Raw genomic sequence first — 26,132 nt, 5'->3', positions numbered from 1 at the left:
CACAAGTCTAGAAGGAGATTTCATCTCAAATTCTGCTGAATGATCATTGACCCTGGGATCAAGACAGCGAGCATCATCATGACATGATAACGATTTCATGATTGTCTGATAATTTCCCACAATACATCAGAACACCAATTTGCTCTGTGCTGTTTATGCAAACCTGAATGCATCAGTGGAAAATAGCATGAAGTCCCCTTCAGAATATATTGGGGTAGTTGTACATGAATTGCAAGAGAAAAATCACTACAGCCAACTGTGATGAACTGCAAGTGTGACAGATCAGTTGAATACAGTATAAAATTTCTGTTGTTTCTGTGGCACAGGAAAAAGGGAAATCAACAAGGTCACAGATTTAGTCTCTGGATGGGAAGGCAACATTATCAGGGGTGAAGTCCAATTTCTATGCCTCTAAGGATTCAACATATCCTGAAAAACAGCAACACAGATCTTTCAGAAAAATAGCTAATCTCAAAGGCTACATGAGATCCATTTATGGAATAGTTGTTAAACCTTTCTAAACGCTACAACGAGCATAGAGCAATATCCAATAATTCACACAGGAGCTTTGATTGAAAATACATTTTATACAGCTAGAGTTTGGTTCAGTGAAAACTACAGGAAACTTGGCGTGGCCAGTGACAAACTACATGTGAACCAAAATGATAAATTTTGTAGATAAATGCAGCCTGATCCAAATGCAGCTTTAAATTTGTTATGTGACTCCCAGGTTGGTGCTAGTATGTCATATGGACCTGAATTTGACACTGGGCAGGCTGGAAGCTTCTGAGAGTGTTATACAGCCCTAAAGTCACAAACATCAAGCCAAATCTTGGTGTAAAGCTACTCAGTGTGAACAACTGCAGAGGGCCTGAGAATGAGTGTGGGTGTACATCAGGAAAAGCTGAGATCTGGAATGAAGCTCCAAGTTCTGTCACAGCAGAGGGTAAGGATGCTGCCTGAGTGACACTGCAGGTATATGAACAATAAAACATGCTCATGCTCACACCACAGATGGATGACACTGTCTAGATTTTTCACAAGAGGGATTTTGAACTGAAAGACTGCATCCAGATACATGTTGTCCAACAGGAGAGTGCCCGTCAAACACTGACCAGAGCTAAAAAAAAAAAAATAAGTGGGGAAAATTAATTCCAGAAACACTAGCTCAGCTGGCATTGGTGCTCAGTAAGCTCCATGCTACTGTCACACCAAAAGCCTACCTGAGAACACTTCAGCTTGCTGTGTCAACAGCAAACACACTGCTGATATCTGCTGCAGCAGTATTTTGATATAATGATTTGATATGCAGATGGAAAGCAAACATATCATTCAGATAATACAATGACTGCTCTTAGGTCTTCTGTAGTTTGATCTGGGTTTATGTACATTATTTCTAAGGCCAGTGCGACCTTTTCTGCTTACCACACGTACTGAGTTAGCATTTTAAGTGAGGGGGAAAACTTGTCAGTGCAATTTTTGGATCACGTACCCATTATGTGCTGGTGTTCTACTAAAAACACTGGCAATTTTCCAGTTCATTAAGGACCAGCTCAGATCTGATGCTTCTGGCAAGAAATAAAGCTATTAGGATACCAATAGTAAAATATTTAACCTAAATAAAAAAAAAAATCCCTACTGCTTACAAAAGAGTAATGTAATAATTATAGTGCTGGCTGAAGCCATTTCTAGTTTTAGTGTATATGCACCTAAAGGAAAACTGCTCTGTCTTTTAAATTCTATAGAAGCTGTCTTGGTCAATAAAATTACTGACGTCTAAAATGGTTTGTAACATTTACCGTACTTGTAAGCAAGGTATTAAAAGCCCAAGGTGTCAACAGAGAAGGCCCTATGAGAAAAGCAGTACTGACTTTGAATTAGAAAATAATTCCTCCCCTAAGCAAAATTCATAGTGATTATTTAACACACTTCTGTACCCTTGCCATTCTAGGCAGAGGGTACTTTTGAGCAAAGATACTGTCTTAGCTCAGCCAGCCTTCAATCCCGCTGTCATGTGTAGGGACAGACATGGTGGTTCTACGTGCAAAGTTGCTTTTCCACCTGCATCGCTCTGATGCAGATCCTATGATGGGGAAAACAAAGGAAGACACTCACTAATTTGTGTAAGAACTGGGAAACCTTTCCACCTTTCTGGGGAGACGGCTACCCAGATTATAAGAGATTAGAAGGTTGCATTGTCCCATATGTTGTTCCTTGCAAAGCCATTCATCTGTGTGTCTTATGAATGCAGGCAGGGCAAGGTGGGTATCAACTGCTGCCATACTAACAACAGTTCATGCAAAACCACCACATCTGTTCTGTACTGCACAAAGCCTCGCCTGTTCTAGAAAGTTTCCTATGAATACTTCCTCTTCAGGCCTCTCTTGCCTTTGAGAGATGCATACTACAAACTGCAAATGTGTGAAATGGCTGATAAGCAACCCTGTAGCTTACACTGGCAATATATAAGTTTTACTTATACACACTTTGAACACTGAACCAAACAATATGACATGTTAGGTGACTTTCAGCAAGCATCAACTTCTGCTCAGAGGACCAAGAAGACTTGTGGAAGAACAACGGAGGCTCTAGCAACTCTGGAGGGTTATGTGATTGAACTACCTGCATCTATGTGTGGAGTGGTCACACTGGCAGGTGTGATGGAAGGTACTTCATCAGCACTTACACCAAGGCAAGATGAAGGCTGATAGGCCTAGATGGAGATAAGTAAAAGGGAATGAGGGAATAATGAAAACAAGCCACCGAATGCCGCAGTTCTCCCTGTACAGAGCTGGTCATTCCCTGGATATAAGGGTCAATTTCTGCATGAATCAGATCCATTAATTCAAAATAGTGCAGAGTCTGGGACAGAGATGCAGGTTTTCTGTTGCTGTTGTTTCCAGGTTTTGTTTTGGGTTGGGGAAAATGCTGAGATTTCAAACTGCCAAAACCTGCAGCATGGAGTTTCAGCCAGGGCTACTGACAGCATCAGAGCCAGTCCTGCTGCCAGCCCTGCTGGGATGCACACCACATGAGAGACCTGGAGACTTTGCCACACTGAACCATTTCTGTCTGTCTGTCCTCTCTCTGCTGATGCAGATTAATCCCAGCTGACCCTTACATGAGTATAATTAGAAGAAAAGAAAAAAGGATCTACCTTTGTGAAGGGTAGAAGATCATTCCCGTGCATGAGCTGATCTATACAACACAGGGATCAGAGGCTGGCTTATCAAAAATTATTTACTGATCAGCTTGACACTGTTCAGGTTTGACAGCCCTGTGTTTAAGTTACAGCGATACATATACAGTAGCAATATCACCAGTTGTAAACAAAGCATCTGCTTACAGAATGTGGACTCAGCTATTGATGCATGTATTGCACCCAACTCCAGTAAAGAAAACATTAAACTAAAGTCTGTTCAGGAAGTGCTCTGTGGAGCAAACAGGATAACTGCAGTCACATTCACTCCTTGTCTGATGCCAGTACTTTCTCTTAACTACAAGTATGTGCCTGTTTCTTTTATGCACAACCACTGGGCCTGGAAAGATTGGGAAGATTTTTGTTTCCAGGCACAGCTTGTGAATTCTGCAACTTGTTGCCATGATCTTTTTCCTTGTTTGGGGATTTTATAAACCTGTATAGAAGCTGTTTGCTTTTACTACCTTTCATTAGTACAAAGTGGCCTACATGGAAATTTCTGGCCTTGGATTCTTCTGCTACAGTTACCTTCTTTGCTTGTTCTGATTCATGTTCCCACTCTCCCCTTTATTGCTACTTACTCAAAGGGGTCGCTGGGATCAGCTCTCTGGAGCTCTGGAGGAATTGGTATTCTTTTGTAGTACATTTCCCAGTCAAAAGCTCCTCGCATGGCATCCCCCGCCTGTGCCTCGTAGCCAAAGTGATTGTGGTCAATGACATCGATCATAGGACACACGATGGTTTTGTGGTTTAGTGCAATCTGGTCTGAAAAATGAAAGTAGAAAATAGGAAACGGCATGTCTAGTCAAGCCATCTATCATATTACTCCAAAGCGAATCCCACAGGTTTTCTGATGTTTGAAGATTTCTTGCTTTGTTCCCTATGGCCCCCAAATCATTTCATTTTTCAAACCTGTATCAGACCTTTATCTAAAGTGGACTTAATGCAGTTGGGCAATGATTAGAAGCATTTACAGTTCTTTAAAGGGAGGCATATCCCTGTGAGATCCATAGGAGTCCAGTCATCTATATCTCTGTCACTTTGCTACTCTGAGCTGTCCCTAATCTGTCAGCTACGGAACAAGCCAGCAAGCAAAATGTAAAAATACTCCTTCAGCTGTGGGGAGTGTGTATGGCAAGCTCCTGCGAGAGAGATTTGTGTTCCCTAATGTGAATCTTGGCTCTTGCCACCATTCAGATGCTGTTCCTGTGGCTCTAATGTGCATCAGCTTTGAGATCAAATACTACAAATTAAAGGCAAACTCCAACATGAGGAACAAAACAGCGATATAAAGAAGGCCCCACAGTACTATTCTTACTCACCTGTTTTCTAAAGAAAGGAGTTTCTTTTTTTCTTTTTCTTTTTTTTTTTTTTTTTTTAAATTAGAACTGTGAGGCTAAATCAAATTCCTATCTCTAGTATAAGAGCAGCGTGGGCCTGAGCCTCCTTTGGTGAATCCTATTGCTTAATCCTGTAGAACTCCTCAGAAAAGAAAGAAAATTAAAGAAGATATTCCAGCTGCAAGACTTAGACAGAAGAATAATGGTTTAAAATGAGGAAGTAGAGGGAAAATATGTAGCTGCGTTGGCATGAAAGGACAGTAGAAAAACTATCTACAAACCCTTGAAAAAACCCCAAAACTCAAAATAGCAAGTATAATAAAGCTTCTTCTCCAAATGGTAGCCTAGATCCTTTACAAAATGTAACATATTGTAGGGCCTAGGTAGAAAACTTCTTTTTATTTTTAAGGATTAGATTTCACTGGTGCTTGACAATACCCTAAAAACAAAATCAGAGGGCTGAGTGTGGAATGAACATTTAGAGAGGGAGGCAGGTAATACTGGTGCAATGATTAATAATACAGATTCTGCTTCCCTGCTTCTGAAGGATTAAAATTAAGAAAAAAAGATTATGTTAGCAATACCTCTGCAGTTTTCATATTTATTCTCAGTTGTTGTTTACAGGCTATCCAAATGGGGGAACAATGCTGACTGCTAGTAAGAAATTACTGTGCCTGGAAGTTCAGCAGGTTTTTCCATCCTTATCCTTTAATAGTGAAATAAATTTAAAGCGCAGGCTCTTACAAAATTATAGGAAACTCATCTCAGACATAATGGCTGCATTACTGTTGCTATTGCCAAATATAATTACATTCACTGGTATACTGTGTAGTGTTATCTGTAATCATTATGTAAAGTCATTTTTACATAATCTCTTTCCTGTGATGGTCCTGCTAATGGTTATAGGGTTTATAATAATCTGTCTCTGATCCCCCCTTCTAAATTGATTGGAGGAGAGAAACTAAAGGGAATTGATTTGGCTGGAGCAGGTCAAAGGTAGACTCATAATACATTAGCATCCTTCTCTTCATCTGTAAAAGCTGCTGCCTTTAAACAGATGGAATCTCCAAACAGACAAATCTCCAAAATCACATGCAGAGTTAGCCAGGGAGAAAATTATTTGAGCAATGCTTAAACTCACTCCCAGTCTTCCTTCCTACTATTCTGCAAGATTTTGCAAGTAACATGATGCTTACTTGCCTGTTCTTGCGTGTATCTGCAGAACTTACTTCTCAGCCCCAAAAATGTTTCAGAGATGAGGAGGAACCACAGGCAGATCTTGACTTTTGAAGAAACGAGGGTGTTTGTAGATGTGCACACCAAAAGGCAGAGTAATCAAACTTGCAGCCTCAATATTTCTTTCAGTATGCCTAAAATAATGAATTTTGCATACGCACTTCTTAGGCTCAAATTTAGCCCCAGTATGAATTTAGGCAACAGAAAAAAGGCTGTAGGGCTAGCTTACATTTCACAGGAATGCTAGCATCATAGCTTTACAGATGTGAACATGCTGCTGCCTTTTCCAGCCACTGCTCTTCCTCTCACCCACTCCTAAGGCAAGCATCTGAAAGTCAAAGGTGAAAAGCTTTACAGTTTCTTTTCTGTTGCCTTTATTCATCATTCTCTCACAAATTCCTACTGGTCTGAAAATTTCCATGCATTATTCCAACGCACATATGCTGCTGGTAAAGGGAAAAACAGGCAGATAAGCATCATTGTACATGTAAAAATCCTGAAGATTTGAGGGAAAGCATAGGGTCAAGAGGGAACATTGCTCAGAGCATTCTCCCTAATAATTTTAAGCAATATATACATACATCATTGAATTCAGAATTTCTACTATCAGTCAGAGTATGCACATGTGACAATAAACATATGTTTTCAATATTGGATAAATCACTATCTCAAAAATCTAGGTTTTATCTTTATGGGAAAGATGCACCCCTTTAATTTCAAGTGCTTCCTTCAAATTGGCCTGGTTAAAGTACCAAAGCCACATTGCAAATACTCTTATTTTCCTACTTAAATATATGCGATTACAGATAGTGACCATATTTGAGTGGCTCAGCAAATTATCTTGTTATCTGAGCTGTCATAAGTGTTGCATTCTCAGTCTCCCCATTGGCAGGTAATGCATCATGAAATGTTGTGGAGATGGACAGCTATAGCTAGCAGATGCCTTGATAACTTGCTAAGCATGATTTTTGCATAATACGGTTTTAAGTCTTGGTCAGGAAAAAAAGCTGTTTTGACCAACCTAGTTCTGGTAGCCCATGGCACTAATGAGCTATTGTCCATCTCCCCTCTTACTGCTCTTGCGGCAACACCAGCAGAAGGAAAGACGTGCCTGCGTCTTTCAGCTGGTTTGCTGCTTAGTTTCTTACCTGCAATAACTGCAACTTCACACTACACTAGACTCTCAACCACAGCAGCTGGAGCCCACGTCACATCTTTCTTCTGCTGGATTTATACTGCCGAGGAGTGATAACAAACAGCTGTATTTGCTAAAATTTTTACATGAGTACAGCTGCCTGCTCAGTGAACATCAGGCAAAACTCTTGGAGATCTCACAGTGGCTTGTCTCAGTTTAGAAACTCATTTAAGCTACAGAAAGAAATTAAATAAAGCTTAAAAAAATAACGAAAAGCCATTTTGCACCTGTTTTTAAAGCAAAACAAAACAAAACAAAACAAAGGACTGCAACTGAAAACAACTAAGGCTCAGGTCCACAAAACTATTCAGATACCTAACAAGTAATGAAGTAACTCAGTATCCTTTGGTCTAAGAAGTGATAGTAAATTCTTAAAATATAAGTTAGATGCCTAAATAACTTTGAGAACCATCTTTAAGTGATTGGTCTTGGTTCCCTGCAACTTGCAAGGTCTCATTCTGGAAAAAAAAACCCAAACTAAAATGGTTTGGAACAGTGGAAACCACTGCCCATCTCAGCAAAGACTGGCAGTCTTCACTCCAGAGCAGGGCTGAACTGGGGTCTTATTGAGGACTTTGCACTAGACGTGACATATAAAATCAGAGTTAAAATAGGGCAGCTTCAAAGCAAGAAGTACCTGGTATATCCTCCGTTTTGGTTTCCTTGAATGACATTCAGTCAAATGCAGTGCTGAGCGAATGAAGATAGATCTTCAGATAAATACTTACAAAAATATATTAACTTTACTATTATTAGTAGCTAGGTGCCATCTGTTTTCAGTATAGTAAATATTTACCACCTAAAGGTTATGAGAAAGTTCTCTCGTCCCTTTTGGAAAACAGGGCACAGGGCATCCTTAAATATACTGCCTGTGTATTCATTCTCTATTTGTCCTTCTTCATGTAATGCTCTACTTTTTCTTTCAAAATAAAGCCTATTGATCCTGAGCTCCAGTGTTCACAAGCTTAATTTCTAGATCCTCTGGCTGGTTAGACAGGGGTATTTCTACTGTATGTGGAACAAGAAAGACCTCATTCCACTGAGAACTACGGAGAACTGGGACTTGGTCCCCGATGAAGCTTCTCTCATCTTTCCAGTTTTATAGCTTGAGGCTGAGGGTTGTGATTATCAGTTCAATACCCAATGAAAACCTAACTGTAAATATGAATATTTTGTGACCATTTTATTTCTTCTTCAGTTTTTATAGTGTGAAACCCAGCTAGTACTTTCATTTCAGACAAGAAAGCAAGGGAGCTGGTTTTGCAACTTGCAATTTTCCCACGTCTAAGGTAGCAAAATAGAAGGGTTATGTCTCATCTGCAGCAACTTAGCAAAAGATTTCAGAGGACAAGAGTGAGAATCTTCCTGAGATTTCTTCATTAGTGGCAATGTATTATGCATGGTGGGGCAAAATCAGAAAGCAGAGGAAAGGTGGCTGTAGAATATGCCAGAGTGTTTAATGGCTACTTATCAGAGCTGCTTGTGAAAGGCTGTTGAAACTTATATTTCCCTCTGCTCCCTTATGCCATTTGGGCTTTATGTGAAGACACAGAGGTTATTTTTAAAAAGGCTGATGTTTTGATTAAAGGCAAAGTGGTAACAAGGGGATAGACCGTATGTGTAATTTGATATGTAAGCTAGAAAGGATGTACGTTTGAAATTTTGTACATTATCTTGTTACTGATCTGAACAAAAAACTAGTTACTAGTATTGGTTTTGGTCTCAAGTGACAGTTCATTAGCAGAACAGCATATCTTCTTGGCTGCAAATGCTTTATCAGCTTATTTTGTGGCCAAACCAGTCCTAGCAACAATATTCAAGAAATAATAACCATTAATTGGTGAAATCCTACCCTGTCAAGTGCTTATGACATACTCTTTTAATTAATACAAACTTCTTCAATAGAAAACTCGGAATTTTTCTTTGGTTTCGCTAGCAAAAAAGCACTCACTTTGCAAAGCACCTACGCTTTGTATGTAGTCAGGTAGAAAAGGAGACATTTGTAGGAAAGGGGACATTGCTTCCCAAAGTGAAATCCTAGACTACAACAATTGATTCTTTCCATTCCTTTGACTAATGGAGCTTTGCCAGCTGCAGCTGGAATCCAGCAAAGCAGTCAATAGCAAATCATTCTTTCTGAGCTTCCTATTGTGAATGCAGTTGTTGTTGGATTTAACTCTGAGGTCTTAGATACATTTACAGCAAAAACTGTTTTAATTGAATGTGGAGGACTAGGAAGGAGTACAATACCTGTATAACAAAAGTTTTCAGGTGGATAGCAGGGGCATAGCATAACACTAGATTTAGCAGTGTATTTAGTGGTAGTAATAATAAAATACATTCCAATAATAATAATTCTAAACTCTAATAGGCCAAAGTGATACTTCAAAATTGTATCAGTTCTTTAGTCACAGGAACCATAAAATGGAGCTGCTTGCATTTCTCTGAGTTCTCTCTCATACTGACTCTTCAGACACTGCAGCACAGCTCCAAACACTTCTATACGGTGTATGTCCTGCTTGTTGTGGACATGACTCTGATTGCTTAAGCTATGCCGTATGCTCTAATTTTAATGGCTGGTGAATGCTCATACACTTACTAAGCAGGGGAGGCAGCCAATTCACGTTGACTTCGCAATGAGAATCCAGAAATGTCAAGACTTCTCCTCTAGCCAGCGAGGCTCCTAGCAGTCTGGTCCGAATCAGCCCTTCTCGTTTCTTGGTACGTACAATCCTCACTTTGGCAAAACGGACCATGTATTCCTCCAGCTTCTCTTTTAAATGTTCTAGAAAGAAGGGCAAAAGAATCGTCAGTGGTGCCAGGCCTGGAGGAGCCAACAGAAGGACAGGTTGGCATACAACCTGCAAGCAGCTTATCTACTTCCATCTCTTGTCACTTCAAGTTCTCCAAAATCTGCCACAAATCCCCTATGAGACAGTTCCAAAAGTGCAAATGTTCTCTGTTTTATCACACAGAGGAAGACACTAACACTCTGGACCTTTTACTGCAGTTGCTACTGGCAACCTGCCATCCTCGATATAATTATGGCCAAAACAACTGCAGGATATTCATCCATCCTCTGGTTCCTGCAGCCCAAGACCAGATTAACATTTTGGCATGCCGTTTTATAAACAATATCCTTTCCAAGTGGGTTTTCTATATCAACTAATTATGAATAACTATGCTTGGAAAACAATTTTTAAAAAGTAAGCCTTAAACTAGCATGATTAGATTGTTTTTGTAATGGAAAACAGGAAAACAGGCATGAAGGAAGATCTTAATAGTTGGGTACTAGTGTGAAGCAAATGGACAGCTGACTTCCTAATAAAATTAAGCTGCAAATGTAAGGCAGTTGATAGATTCTCTTATCTGCGTAACTTGGCTCTGTTTATATCACAAAACAGCACCTTTGGGAACTTTTTTTCTTCTGACTAGAAACACACATTAAGAACCATAAAAGAATCCCCAACAATGAAAAACCTCTTTCTAAATACATCTACAACAGAAATATTGACCTTTTGTCTTTGATATAACACCTCAGCTTGTCAGACTCATCACTTTGGAAAAATCTGATCATTTCATTTGGCAGGGAGAGAGGGAGAAAAAAACTTAGTCTCCAATAATTAAAACTGGTGATAAGCCACATTTAGTGATGCTGGGGCTTGCAAGCTAGGTCTCACTGAAATGGGCTTGCCAGGTTATGATTGCTTCTTATATCAGCTACTAATTCTTTGGACTTGTGTGGTCAGTACAGGCCTTGATCCAGACCTTGCATCATTAAAGATTGCAAGAAATTTGCTATGGACTACCCAAAAGGACAATCGTTTCACAGTACCCTTGAGTGTATTAGGCTGACACATAGATTCAAAGCAATAAGCAAACAAGTCACAGTGCAGAGAGTACATAATATTATGTTAAAATAAAATCAAACTTCACTGAATGACATTCAGGTAAACATAAAATGTTTTTGTCTTCTACTCTGTGGTTGACCGGAGAATACACAGATTAAATTCTGAAATATGGTTCATCTACAATTGGACTCAATGATCTTAAAGGTCTTTTTCTGCCTAAATGATTCTATGACTCTATGAATAAGAAAAAAGTGGTATCCCTTGTTTCATCCCATTTTGCTACTTATGTACTCAATAAAAACCAACACAATCCCCTGACAGTAGCAATAACAAGAGATGTACTATGTCTTTGAATTATGATCTTTGTATGACCAACCATATTCATGGGACGAGGGCTGTGTGCCACTCTGACTCATTTTATGTACTAGCTATAATTCAGTATCGTGGCTGAACTCAGGTTAAATCAAGTCTTAGATCATTTTGTGCCCACATTCAAGACTGTCTAAACCATATATTTATTGAACTGTTTTCCTCTTTTTATGGGCTCTATTGAGACTATTCCCATAATGTAGGAATAGAGAAGGGGAATAGACCTTAAAAACAAAGATACAAAGATCTTACAAGTAATATAAGAAAGTCCATTAGGGCTGTCATTCTGCATTTTTTCCTATGTTGTAAATTTAATTATCTTATAGCTATGAAAAATTAAACCGTTTCAAAGGGACAGGATGCTACATATTTCCAAAGTAAATAAAACCTCATCAGTTAGGTACCATAGCTTCTGTTAGTCCTCAGACACCAGAAATTTTCCTGGAGTTCTTTAGGGTCATCTAACCCTTTCCCCTCTGATCTCTCCTACCCACAAAAGTCTTGAATTTGTTTGCACTGGATAGTGCACCAAGAGCAAGACCACATTGCTGCACACTGTACAGAAAACTAATAAGATGATGCAGGTTACTCAGCCTGAATACAGCTTTCCAAGTATGTGATCGGTTAACACCTTGGCTATAGTGCAAACCCTTCATCTTCACCTGCCTACCCTCAGAGGTGGGTTCATGGATGAGACTACCGATGAGTAGATCAGAGGATCCTACTACATAGTTCTGAATTTAGTTACCTATCAGATACGATTGGGTTACTATTCCCCGTGAGTTGGTTCTAGGCAGTTTCCTTCTTTGTACATGAAGACAGCTACCAAGGAAGCACCTAAACTCTATGACGGAGAGAAGCAGGAGCCTTTCTTGGACAGCCTAAGCTGTTTGTGATGTTGGTAGGCTCTCTCTGTTGCCAGTATAGAAATTCAAGGCACACCTGAATTGGACCTTCTCTAGTTAGGTGTCAAAATGGCTAAGATAAGGCCCTGGCAATAGTCAGTTTGAATATGGCCACCACTGATGTTTAAATTAACTAATACAAATGCACTCTTTTAATGCATTCTGATTGTTATCACTTGTCTTGGGCCAAATAAATTCAGTGAAATTTGGCCTCATACAAAGGACTTAATTTCATTCCTTTCACATCTTACAACGAGCAAATTCTGAAAGCTGGGTGCCTCTCTTCAGGAAAACACTTCAGGGAGACATGATGTAAACTATCATATTACAATACATTCTTTTCTGTTCTTATATCAGTTGTTAAATAACAAAAGAGCTGAATAATATAATTTGATTGCCATCAGTTGTATTGGAGCTTGAACTCCTTGAAATCAATGGTATTTTGTACTGTTCTTTCATTGCTTCAGGTTCCTTGCAAACTAAGGAAAAAAGGTCTATCGAATTTTAAATAATTTTTTTTCCCCAAGAATAATACCTGAAATTCTGTGGAACAAACAAGAGTTCTCCATAACACCTTTCTCCCTCTCTCTCAGATAGCTCTTCACACACATCAGACAGCATGTCATTGGATTTGTGAACCGCGTTAAAACATCAGCACATCTTCTGATGCCAGAACTGCAATTGTTTTCATCTACTCCATTAGTCCCATGATTAAATAATTTTATTATTTTCTCCTTGTCGCTCAAAGAACAACTCGTAAAAAAGCAGAAGTACATAAATAAAATTTGCATATCTTGTTCACACAGAATTCTAAATGCATCCTCATTTAGACATATCTGGGAATAATCAGGAAGAAAACAAAAGTAATAAGTGTTAATTTTATAGAGCTTAGTTAGACAAGTGATGTAAAAAGAGCAGGTCTACATACAAATCAAAGTATGTGGATTACTAGAGATACGTAAGGTATCTCGATTTTGTAAAAACAGCTACATGTTAGTAATATCCTAACAATAAATCATGACATAGTCAAACAGACACCAGTAACAATACCTACCCTATTTTTAGTTTTGATATTTGGCCAAGAAGACAGTTTGAGGAAGTTTTTGGGAAAAATTCTCAGTAACTACAAGAACATCATGAAGTATTTAAGTTCAATGACCAACTCCAATATAGCTTTGAGAATGAAAATATCTTAAAGTGGAGGAAAAAAAAAATCCCTTTTGGATCCATAAATAATGGGGTTTTTTTAAATTAAATCAATGTAAAAGTGGTCTCATATTGTATTTCCCCCTGCAATGCCTTGTGGCACTATCCATTTCAAATCTTACCAATCTCTAAAACATGAACAGACACAGAGCAACAGCCAGAAACAGTAGAATGGTAGTAGTTTTAAAGACAACGGTAGTATTTTCTACTATTTATGTAAGTAGTAAAACCATATTTTTCATGTTGAACCACTCATTAAAGCCACCCCTGCATTACTCAGTATATTGGTATTATCAATGGTGAGACTCTAAAGCAAAACAGCAATTCTGCAGGACCTGAGTCAGCAGCTGGCTTTGAAGGCTAGCTACTTCATAAAGGAGCCCGTGTTTGAGCCAGGGGTCATGAAGACATAGATGCTCTCACGAAGACAATATCTGGGAATGTCACAGCTCAAGTGTTGCTTAAAACAGACCAGACAAAACTTGAGAGTTCTCTGTACGGGAATAATTTTGATTATCAAATGATCTAGATATTTACGATTACTAACAAATTTTGATTTTTTTTAACCTTGTCTTTTCCCAAAAGCTTCAAAATAAACTACCCTTTTTCACAGTACTCCATAAATTTCCTTCACAGAAAACCAAATGATATTTTATTTCTTATAGTACAACTGCATTTTCTCAGTTCCCAATTATTGTGTTGCTAATATTATGTCCAAAAGTACCATCTCACACACAAACTCCATGTATTACACATATACATTTAGATGCAAGTAAACACGCATCAATCAACATCAGAGCAAAACTATAATTCTAAATAAATTCTCTGAAAGAAATGATAATGTGATGTGTAAAATAGAAAGCAACCTGTAATAAAAAGGCTTTTAAATGTCCAGGGGGCAATGCATTCTGCCCATTTATTACCAAAGGAAACAGCTCAAGCAAGCTTGCCATGACAATAAAACAGGGAGGTAGGATGGTTTCATTTATATGCTGTAATATTACATAAATTTCACTTTCAGAGTTAGGCTGAAAGAGAAGCCAGTATTAAAATTCTACAGTGAGCTATAAATGGTGCACTTTGGATATAAAGAAGCCAAAGCCCCTGTCACTAGATATGGGGAGTAAATGTCTAATTTGTAATTTAAAAGAAAATGCATCATTCTTTTCTTCACAGTGTTGATCAAGTGAACCCATGAATCATATGTTTGACATGTGCCAGGCACCTGCCAGGGCGAGAGTTGGCACAGGCAGTGACAAATAAAGAATAATGCACAGGCACGAGGTTTACAGGCTGTCACTGCTATGACAAGTGATGATAAAGGGAAGCATTATGTCTCTTCTACTAATAGCCTGTAAACAAATTCTCCATTGTAATTGTTTTGTGTGGGTCTTCTCTGTCTTCATTTAAAGTCTGCAGAAGTTTTCCTAAAAGAACAGCAGAGACAGAATTGCCTGGTCTTAGTAATTAAAGATCTACTCAAGCAGAGTACCTAGCTATTTAATTTTGAGCCTAGAAAGAAATTGGAAATCAAGGTTCTGTCTTTGCCAGGAAAAAAAAATCATAGTAGTAAAAAGTAGAACTGAAATTCTCTCCTGTTGGGATACATACAGGGAATATTTCATTAACACACTGGTACCTGCTAGCAACACGTGCTACGTGACAAGCAATGTTCCTCCAAGGTTATTGAGGTGTTAAGAGAGACTTAAAAGATGATGTGAAAGCAGGAACTAGTCTTCAAGACTTGCTTGCCTGTAGCATGGACCATGAAAGAGGAAGGAAAATATAAAGAAAATAAAACCTTTTGTTAAGAAGCTCTTCTGGACACCCAGTCCATCCCAAATCGATGCCTGTAACACAGCCTACCCTCTGCACATCTGTAGCACCTCCAATTTCTGCCCCAAAATACTGACAACCTCTATTACAGTATCATTGACCTGTAAATTATCAAATAATGAAGAACAGCAACAGAGCCTGCTAAATGTCCTGATAAACAATCTTAACTAAATCTGTTTCTTTTTAAATTTAATTGACTCAGAAGTATATAATTTGAGCTGTTCTGCCATTCCCAACGTGAACCATATAAAAATAGTTCAAAAAAACCTTACAGTAGTAGAAAATGTATGCTCGTCTCTCCTATTACCTCAGCACAGGCATATGGGAGGAAGCAACGTGACCAAAATCATACTAGTCTGTGATCTTAGGTCAGTAAAATAATCTGCAAGTGACTATTTGGTGAAAATCAGAGCAGTCAAATGGCTCTTTTGACATGCAACAATAAGGCCAGCACAAGAAGATTTTTCTCGATCTTTTTTCTCTCTGGCCAGCAGCAGAGAGCTTTGTGCCCAATATATACAGAAAAACCTGCAAGTACATTTATGCAACATCCATGGCTCTTATTGTGAAAAGGACCTCCATCACTTCATGTCCTTTTCTGCAAGATGGGAGTATCTTTCCAGGTAAAATTAGCAAGGATACCCTTAAGCATACGTTTTTCCTGGAACACCTCAGCTTAATCTTTTGATGACTGAAATGCTTCTGTCTAGTTTAAGTCTTAAGCTTGACAGAAAATACATATAGGAAACTAAAGTGGCCTATGGTTATTCAGTTATTATTTGTTTTCTGCTGCAATTAACAAAATAGTCCTCTCCGTTGCATTTTCATTATTTTTAAGTTCACTGCCTGTAAATATGCTACCATAAAAGCAAATCGGTCTGAAGAGAGAATACAAGGTGAGCCCATGAATTTGGGTACATCATCTTTCTTCCAGTTTCCCTTGAAGTTTCTTATTTGCAGAAGGTTGGTTGGAAACGCTGGTTGGACACAGAAATGTTGCAAAGGCTGTACCAAGTCAGCTGCCACTTTTTCTAGCCAAGTTGAAGAGTCTAATAAGCACAATTCCCCTCGTTACACCTCTGGGGTAAACTAATCCACTGCCACACTACCCTTCTGGTGAATAACTTTTTCCTAAAATCCAAACTGTATCTTCTGAGCTGCATCTTGGGGCTGTTGCCTCTCATTGTACCATCTGCCAGTACCAGGAGGAATCTGGTTCTGCCATCTGTGCGATTCCCATTCAAGCTGCTGTGGGCAGCTATTAGACTACCACTTAGCTGCTGCTTTGCTAGACTAAAGGCGGCCAAGCTCCTCAGCCTCTTCTCAAAGGTCGCATACTTTTGGCCCATGACAGTATTGTTATTCCTCTGCTAAACTGACTCCAGCTTTTGCCACCCATCTTGAACTGCAGATCCCAAAACTGGATGCAGAATTACAGGTGTATGCAGCACCAACATCATAAAAAGCACAATTATGTATTATCCGCTCAATCTCATCCTAGCATAGGCCAACCTGTTTTGTCTTCCCGGTGAATAAAGGCCGCCAATTTCTCCTATTCACCAAGTATCCACTATAACCTTTGCAGGTCCTTCACAGCACACCAGCTAGCCAGTTCACATTTTTACTGGAACATGGCATTATTCACCTAGGTGCAAAATTTAGCACTCCTTGTTGAAATGCATGAGATTTATTTTGCCCAATACTAGAGCTTCTCTGGACTGACACTATACTATTTGATGTGACAACCACTCTCTCCATTTTAGTATCATCCACAGATTTGCTGAGGCTACACTGTCTCATCATTCAGGTTATTGGTGAAGATATTGACTAACATTGCTCCTAGTACTTACCTAAGATATTTTGCCAAACAGTCATCAAGCCATTGATTAACTATCCTCTGAGTCCATCGACCCAACCCATCTAACAGTCTTTTTGTGCAGCACATGCTTCCTCTGTCTACCAGTGAGAATGTTACTGGGACTAATACTTTTTAGAGTCAAGGCAAATTGCATCCATCACCCTTCCTTTGGCCACCACCATCATAAAAGGCAATCAGACTGTTCAAACATGATTTGCAGTTGGTAAATAGGTGATAACCATCCTATAATATTTTCTTGTCCTTCATGTATTTGCACATGGCTAGGCACCACCCAACAAGATGTGCTTCATGATCCTTCCAGGCAGTGAGCTGAGGCTTGTTGGTCTGCAGTTACTGGATCTGATTCTTTCTCAAAAGATGTAAGTAGCACCTTTTTCTAGTTCTTCACCCATTCTAGTTGGCTGCCATTTCCAATGGTCGTCCAGTGTTTTGGTTATCTTCCATCAAGCCTTTGCTTTTCACCTAGAAAAGTGTGATAGTATTCTCTCTTCAGATACCCAGATCCAAAGTCTTTTACTCCTAATTAGTCCTGACTGAGTAATCCTGGAGGAAGGATGGAGAGGTTTTCTGCCAGACAGACGTTAGCATCTGATCCGTAGCCATGCCAGACTGAAACAAGTTCCAAAAGCAGACAGGTACTGTGAAAACTGTTGGATATGGTAAGTCTGACAGAGACTGATAAATAAGAGCAAAATTTATAACTGCTTGGTGTAAGAACAACTGGCTAACAGCAATCTCATCTGAGCACTGGATAACCCATTCTTTCCAAAGAGTTTTGCACACCTAAAAAGAAGATCGCTTGAGAAAAGCTATGTAGTTACTGCTGAAATAGAAGTAGCACTGTTTAGAGAGACATCTGTGCCAATCACTTGGAAACTTATTCTCCTGGCTGTGATGTTTGGGTTAGCTGGCTCGAGGCAAGCTAAAATGCAGTCTCTTTTTTGATATTAATAACGAGACGAAGTCCTTGGGTGATACACTACAAGGCTGTGAAGAGTATTCTGAATGAGCAATAGTTCCCTTCATCACTTGCACATCGATGACTATAAATTTCCAGAGAGCACCTTCATTTTGATGTTGAGTTTTAACTACAGCCCATTAAAGTGAAAGAACCTCCGAACTTGACAGTAAACACACATTCCTTTGCTACAGCCTCAAAAGGTCTGCATTACTAAGAGCAGGAGGCTGAACAGAGCAAATGAATATGTAGCTTAGCTTGATTTCATTCATGATAGACTTAAGATAAACTTCTCCGAACAAATCTGTTTTGTAGCACATGGGCTTTTACAGAGTCATGAAAGGAGTGGCTGGGACTGCAGAATCTGTGAGGCTAGCTAGATTTGCTGAGGCTTTCTCAGACTATAGCTCCAGTCAATAGAGACATGCAGAGATCCTGGTATCTCTTTGTTCCACTTCCCTGAACCCATGTAATTGTGACTGTTATCACAGTTGTTCTGCTGCCAGCACAGAAGCACCTAGGACCTCTTTGTCAACAAGCTGAGTGTTCAGGCAATTGAATACACACAGGAGGTTACTCAGATATAAGGTGTGGTGACTTATACAGATGCCACAGAAGCATCATTAAACTCTTGAGGTACTTTTTCCATTCCAGATTTTGTGAGCAGGGCAAAGAGCAAAGCACTTCATTTTTAGGTTGCAGTGATTTAGCATAGTATGTTAGACTGCTCCATGAGCAGCTAGAGCTGGCTTGGTTGTTTGTTGGTAGCGCTGGTATGGCTCCGAATTGCCCCTTTTCGTAAGGAAAGAATGAAAGATGGTTATTTGTTTTTATGGATTTATTCCAACTGCCAGTTGTAGGAGGCAGTTGATAACCTCACTGGTGTTGTAGTATGATAACTCATATCTTTTCCACAGCTGAGAGCATACTCCTTCATTTGCTATATTTGCATCAGTCTAGCTCCAAGAAAGGGGTCTTCAGCTGGGAGACCCAAAGATTAAATTTTCCAATTATTATTTATAATCTGAAAGCCTCCAAAGTAACAAAATTTCCAAAATAATATTTTACACATCACAGTTAAACTCTTCCAGGAGTTAATCAATGCTCAATGTTTTTTATACCTTAAAATTGAGGCAAAAAGAACTTAAGCACTTACTCCTCAAAAACTGATGTTATATGTTTAACAGACAAAATTAAATAAATTAAAAAACCCCTGTGTATCCACCTCTGCTTTTTGGCCTGTCTTTTGCGGCCACGACAATTAAATATATCTTCCCAAAAGTAGATGATCTTTTTAACTGAATATTTAAAATAAAGAAAGTTACTATTTCTTCATATTTTCTTTGTGTCTAATTTTAAAGCAATTATCTTTTACATATTAAGGCTGTTTGCATCCCTTTGGTGTCTGTGTTCAGAAAAGGGTTTGGGAACTGCCTGAAGAACGGCTATGACCCGCTTCTTCATATATGTGCCTTTATGCATTTCTGACTACTTCTGCAATATATTTCCTATGCAAAAAGCTTTGACAAAAGGAGTGAGGAAATATGTTATTTTTATAGCTCAGTTCCTCTGGTTGTACCCAAATGGTTTGCCAGCTATAATATGCGTAGCAATAATTTTGTTCACCAAAGACATGACACATTATAAAATGCAACCCCCTTATGCTGGATGAGGAAGTTGGTTAAGAATATACAGTGAAGCAGTCTTAAATGGGAAGTAAAAATTAATTAGCAGGAAATTATTTTTGTTGCAGGGTAAATGTAATAATCACCTGAATTGGAATGTGATCAAGAAACTGAAACCAATTAATGATACAGCAGATTAAACATGGGTGAGGTCTTAGCGCTCAAACAGGAAGCAACAGCTACATTCCTCACTGCTTGTCCTCCGGCTAACTGTATGTGTTGAAAGCACTAAAAGTGCAGCGCCTGACCTTAAGGGTGAAAAGAAACCATACAGCTCACGTTGAACGGCACTTTGCAGAACATTTCACTCCCTGGAATAGCTTTGCTGCTGCTGCAGCATGGCTCATGGAACAAAGGCCGACCAAACTGGGAAGAATCTGTTCCCTGTATTGCCTTGGTAGTCCTGAACCTCGTGTGACCTGCACAAGCATGCTCAGAGACACACTGCCCACTTGGGCGATGTGAAGGCAGGCAGAAGAGGTTGCAAAAGCTTTTTTTATGGACAATATTTTTACAACAAAAACTTTACCGTGGATGGACGTGCTTGCTTTGGCACTTTATTATACCACTAATTCAACAAACGTAACTGTGGCTACAGCTCAAACAAGAATCTGGGCAACTGGATTAGTTAACAGGGAAACTATGATAAGTATCCACTAAGATAACAAAGAAATGCACAGCTGCCTCTACAGATCATTCTCTGGACACAAATATGTAGTACAGACCTGTCAAAAGGGTGACCTTGCTACATTAAAATTTGATTCTTTTTAACAGGTCTGTTTACTACGCAGGTATTTGTGCAGTAACTCACCCCCAAGGGAAGCAGGCTGTGAGGTTTCTTCCAGGTTGTGAGCCAATTAGAAGAACGTTACTTTGACGTGAGTCCAGGAAAGCGTAACTTTCCTTGAGATCAATACATTGCTCACAAATGCCAACCTCTTGTTTTCAGAGTCACGCTTTTGCATGCTGACAATATTAATTGTTGAAAATTGTAAACTATGACCTGCCAAGCAAGACTTTCTTGGAACATATTTCTAACACTGCAGTCTTGCAGATTTTGAGACGTGTCTTTACACTGACATTTTCTGTTTTGCCTGAAACTCTTTGACATATTTTTAGTTCTTTCTGCAAAATATATCACCGACTTTTACAGTATGTGCTGTCTTCAGAGGCAGTTTTCTCTCATACTGCTCTTTTTAACCTCTCAAATGCCATGGACAGATGATACTGGAGAACTGGTGAAACACTGCTGCGAGGATGACACTGACCTTATATTTGCAGAGGACAGTAACACTGGTCCTCGGAAAGGGGGGAAATAGAAGTCACACAACTCATGTAATTACTTCTTAAGTGGCATCAGATTCTGATACAGCTCCCTGCACTGAACACTTTTATTTCCCAGAGTAATTCTACTGACATTATAACTCATTGCAAACCTTAGGCTCTACTGGAATATGGCCATCTCCTAATAGAATATTTGAATAACTTCCTGCCTAACTGAAGAGGCTACATTTGCGTAGTTCTTGTCCATTCTATGTGCTAACCACCCCGGGTAAGTCATCAGGTCCTAAACACAGCTTGCAATTAGTCCTTTTCCTCAAGAATTCAGTGGGTGCTTTTTCCTAGTGCACGGGTTTGTTCTTGTAAATAAAAGAAGTCCTTGAACTATGCTGTGAAACCAAGTTTTCAAAATACAAAAGAGAGTTTGGGCAATACCTTATGCTCCTTCAAGTTTGATATTATATCAATAAGACACTCTTGTCTTCCAACTTTTGTATCAACATATATCTTTTTAAAAATTCCCTCTCTGACATAGGGAATGGAGTTCTGGAGCAACAAGCAGGGTAAAACATGAATATGAAGATACCCAACAAGGTTCTTTAGCCTATTGAAAGAGGTCTTAAAATCCTAGTAGTGCAAATGTCAGAACAAATTATGTAGGCATAAACTTTTAAATATCCTTTGTATCTCCTGAATTTTATTTCCTACAACACAGCACCTGGCATTACTAGACTTACTTTCATGCTGGAGTGCAGGCCTTTATAAGCTTCAAGAAGCAAATATCCAGTTACTTCTCTTGACTGCTGCATTCCATCATCCAAATATTTTATTTCCTTAGTTATTTCAAGAGTTTTCTCTTTTTCAACTTTGTCTAGAGTGGAAATACATCCCTTCTTCTGCAACGTTGATGCTAAAAAGCCTGTCTTTACTAAGCTAGAACTGTAGTTCTTAAAATTGTTTCACGCATTTATTTGCAAAAGTTAGGCATGTTCTTGGTATAACCTTTGCAGTCATTGCTATGTCAAGGAGCAGAATGAAAGAAGATGGAGTTAATATTGCTGAAGAGGCTTTCAGAAAGCTGCAGTCCATGGGAATTCTCTGACAACCTACTGGAAAAGAAAAGCAATCTGTTTGAGCCATGTTTTTGAGATTAGGTCAGGCATTTTTTTTTCTTTTCCATTACTTGCAACAGACAGTTTGCTTGCACAATTAGGTGTATAGAAATCTTATAGTGAAAGAACTAGACTGCTGTTTGGCTTACATACTTTGAAGCATGAGAATCAATTATCAAAAAGGAAATCATTCTCTGTTCATAGACTAATCTGCTATGATGATCTTCCTCTACATAACGAGGCAAACACTGATGCATAATTAGGCATCTCCTAACATCAGTACGAGCTATTAATCAAACAATAACACCAAGGTTTTTTCATGGATAGATGATTGGCTTTTCACTTTTTATTTAAAACAAGAACAAATAAATGATCTGCTGCATAAATCAAGCTTTAGAAGAGGAGACATCAAGTTCTTTCTTTTCTTTGTTATCTTTTTTTCTCCCTTTGTTTTACACATGGAACCAACTGTCTTTTCCTATCTCAGCTGTCACAACTGTTCTGCAGTATCACTGAAGCTCTTCACATCCCCTTTAGTCTGGCAGGTTCCCTCATTAAGGATGTGAATTTAATAAACAGACATACTGAATATTAAAGGAACAGCTAAGATCCAAAGTTTAAATAAATAAATAAATATTATATTGAATATCAACTAGCAGATCCAATCTCCTACCAGCTTTTGTAAATTGACAGTGGGATTAGGCTCAGACTACGTCTGTGCATTTCTATATAACGTACTTTGAACAATCCTCCACCACCTTCCCTCCTCTGAACTGCTATCTGCCTTGCAATGTCAAAAGACAGAGGATGTGGCATAGAACATAATCTAGCATTTTTTACTTTAGACATTAACAAAGTTTACACTAACATGGTCATCTCTTGATATAAGGAAAAAGGGTGTCATGGACTGTTTTAAATCTCTCTGGAAAGCTGAGCCTTAGGCTCCTTCCATCTCCATATGCACAGTCAAACAAGTCCAGATCGAAACACAAGAATTTTTTAACATTTGGCCTCTACTTGTATAAACACAGCGTCCTCCTAGTGATCTTTTCAAACCTTTTATAAGTGAAGGATTAACAGATGAGCAGATATCAAGTGAAAAATAAATCATTGCCATGAACTTGACTTGTTGCTCTTGGAAAGCATAAAGCTATTTCAAAACCAGACTGGTCATATCTGCTTTACACCATTTTACTGATCCTTAAAGGTGGACAAAACTCGGTACTTCTGAACACAATTCTTACACCTTTATTACTGTTAGAACTACAACTTGTAGATTCAAAACAGGAACCTTTGTATTTCAGATTTCCTTAACATATGAAAAATAACTTTGTCCAAAACTGCATTCAAATCTATAATAGAAATGCCTGAATTTGAGAAGTTTATGAACAGAAATCCAAAAGATTGTCTCATTTTAATTTTAAAGCACTTTTTACTTAAAGTATTCGGCAGACCTTCAATATCTTGGCTGATCCAAGAAACTCCACTGGTCCTGACCAGGGCTATACACACCTTCCCCTCACGATCTTTTCGCTGAACTGGAAGTGTTGTGGTTCACACATAGTGTGTCACTTACACTTCCCCCCACTTTTGTGCTGGTGTGAGGTTTCCCACCTTTGGCAGAGACAGTCTTTTAAAAAAGAGGTGTAATAAAAGTAGTGGGAAAGTTGTTGTCGTTTGCTGCAAACATTTAATATTTTTAATCAATGTGTCTCTGCACTCTAAGCTGAAAACCAGCCATGTGAAGATCTGCTGTAGTAAGCATGTTAGTACAATGCAAAAAAAAATCAAGGCAGAAAATATTCTCCCTGGGAAAACTTTTCATTGTGTGAGTCACATATCAAGAGCTGTACTGTGTTACAGAAAACCTCCTCCTCCTCAGACTCACACGGGCCCTTTCCAATAGTCAACTCACTAATCTCTGTGGCAGCTCCGGCAATGGGTTGCCTGTCAAAAAGCAGAAGTATTTTTGCATTTCATCTCTAGTGTGACCTCTGGAGTTGGTAGTTTTTCTGTGGAAATATTGTAATCACTTCTCTTTTTTTTAAAATATTTCTTCCCCAAAGTGTGTTTTTTTCCTCTTCTTGTAAAAGTATTGCTTAGGCCCAAGTAAAACAGGTAGAGATGACACAAAATAGGTATGGGTAAAAGCAGGTACAATCAAACAGAGAAACAGTGCCAGCAATGACCTAGTTACCAGCTTTGTAACTGTTCTCATTTAGTAGATTTGCTTTTACAAATGAATAAAAAACTTACAAAAAGAAATTAAATTTGACTCATTTTTCTTATTAACTATGAAATTCCTAGATTCAGCTATCATCAGTTGGAGCAGAAGATGCTTGTCAGGCTCTGGAAAGCAAACTGTGACAGTGCTTATAGGTCAAGGAACAAGTTTAGCTTAATTTCAAAGCTACCTGAGAGCAAAAGCTCTGAATTCTTTTCCAGAGTTATTTTTCTGCGTTTATATTTTCTTGGAAGCAGCTGAAAGGAAATAAGAGCAACAGAAAAACAACAGGGGAGTAAATAAAAGTTACGGTGGGCAAAGCCGAATACGGGAAAACTATAAAAATCCCAAACAGTAGAGAGTACATACGTAAATGGTGAAATAAAAGTAACTACAGTATTCTGAAATGCATATGACTTCTATTCATACCAGGCTATCATTCTGCTGAAGAAAATGTTGGGCTTTTAGTTCTGTTGCAAAGGGCAGACTGCGTCTTTGTAATACATCTCGTAATTTGGTTCACTTTGTGGCTTGGAGTGAAAGGGAGAATACTTAAAACTCACAGACAAATGAAGTACAAATGAACCCAATTTCCAAAAGAACAGCTGGAGATGTTCAGAAGGAAATAGCATGCTACCTGGTTTCTTTCACTGATACATACTTCACTTTGCCCAGAGGAAATTCTCTTGAGGATAAGAGACTCCCTTAACAGGAAATTTCCCCCGCTACAAAGGTAACGTGCTCCATTTATTATGATTACTAGCCAACTCTTCAAAGCAAGAGCTTTACGCAAGTGTAGATTTCATTTTCAAGGGAATTAAGGATTGAAGTGCTCATTTATATTGTAGGCGCTGTGGACCACTCAGTTTGGCATTGCCAAGTGCTAGCAATAGGACTCTGTATAAAAAGAATTAAACACATCAGGACATAGGACTTGTTATGCTGTGTCTTGAACTTACTGTATTTTGATTTGCTGTATCTGTAAAAATATGTAAGAAACATAGATCATACCTGCAACTTTTTTAAAGATCTGATGATTATTGTCTAGCTTGACCTAGCTGTAACACCACAATTACTGGTGGTAAATTGGCTGCTGCTTATCCTGCGTTGCTGAGCTTTAGTTACGTTATTTGCACTTAGTTTAGCTTTGTGTAGTTGCATCATTCTCCCCCAGAGAGAAAATCATACCATTTACAAAGAAGGATTAAAAAACTTGAGTAACTAACCCTCAACTTCATACTCCTGCTGGCAAAGAACTCAATTCGATGGAGCAATTCACGGGGAGGGTGAGCATAACACCAAAGAAAAGGGTAGATAATAGGATGCTGGTTTACAACTATTTTAATTGCATTATTAATAAGAACAGGGAATAATTAGATAATTTTCGTAAGTGTAAATACAATCTAAATTGCACTAAATTTACTGATTGTGGTATTTTTGATTAGGCAATTAAAACATTAGATTAATAACACATTCTAATTCCTGGACCCAATGATGTGCTCTTTTGTTTTCCATGACTAAATTGTATATATAGTGGTACACTTTATGCTTTGGAAGGATCTCACTGAGTGTGAGAAAATCAAAAATACGTCAGTTTCCTTTGAACATGTCTTAGTGACTTTTCATAATCTCTTGTTTCAATAACTCTACTGTGTGTTTTTCTTCAGCAAGTACTGGAGCAAAACTCTGCAGAATACATGGAAAGCACCAAAGTCAGGAAGGCAATATTTCATCTGTTCGTCAGCATCAATATTGTTTTTACTTTTAAGACCCTTTGCAGCCTCCGAACACCAGAGCTATCTGTTTCATCAGACAACAGCTTACTATGGGATTTAGGGCTTGTTAGTGTAATGATC

At 38.6% G+C, this 26,132-nt stretch overlaps 1 protein-coding gene across 2 annotated transcripts in view; it reads right to left on the bottom strand.

Moving 5' to 3' along the window:
• Positions 1 to 26,132, bottom strand: part of GALNTL6 (polypeptide N-acetylgalactosaminyltransferase like 6) — a 500,857-nt gene that overhangs the window by 87,472 nt on the left and 387,253 nt on the right. For both annotated transcript variants that reach the window (XR_012660321.1, XM_075091134.1), the window contains exons 5-6: positions 9,570 to 9,755; positions 3,781 to 3,964 (exon numbers count right to left, since the gene is read on the bottom strand). Coding sequence is in view for 1 of the 2 variants with exons in the window: in XM_075091134.1 (XP_074947235.1) it covers positions 3,781 to 3,964; positions 9,570 to 9,755 (370 nt within the window). In the remaining variant the exon portion in view is untranslated. The remainder of the gene's footprint in view (positions 1 to 3,780; positions 3,965 to 9,569; positions 9,756 to 26,132) is intronic.

Source organism: Phalacrocorax aristotelis, chromosome 4 (genome assembly GCF_949628215.1).
Source record: "Phalacrocorax aristotelis chromosome 4, bGulAri2.1, whole genome shotgun sequence".
Lineage (NCBI taxonomy): Eukaryota > Metazoa > Chordata > Aves > Suliformes > Phalacrocoracidae > Phalacrocorax > Phalacrocorax aristotelis.
The sequence above is the reverse complement of the archived record's forward strand: the minus strand, read 5'-3'. Positions and strand labels throughout refer to the sequence as shown.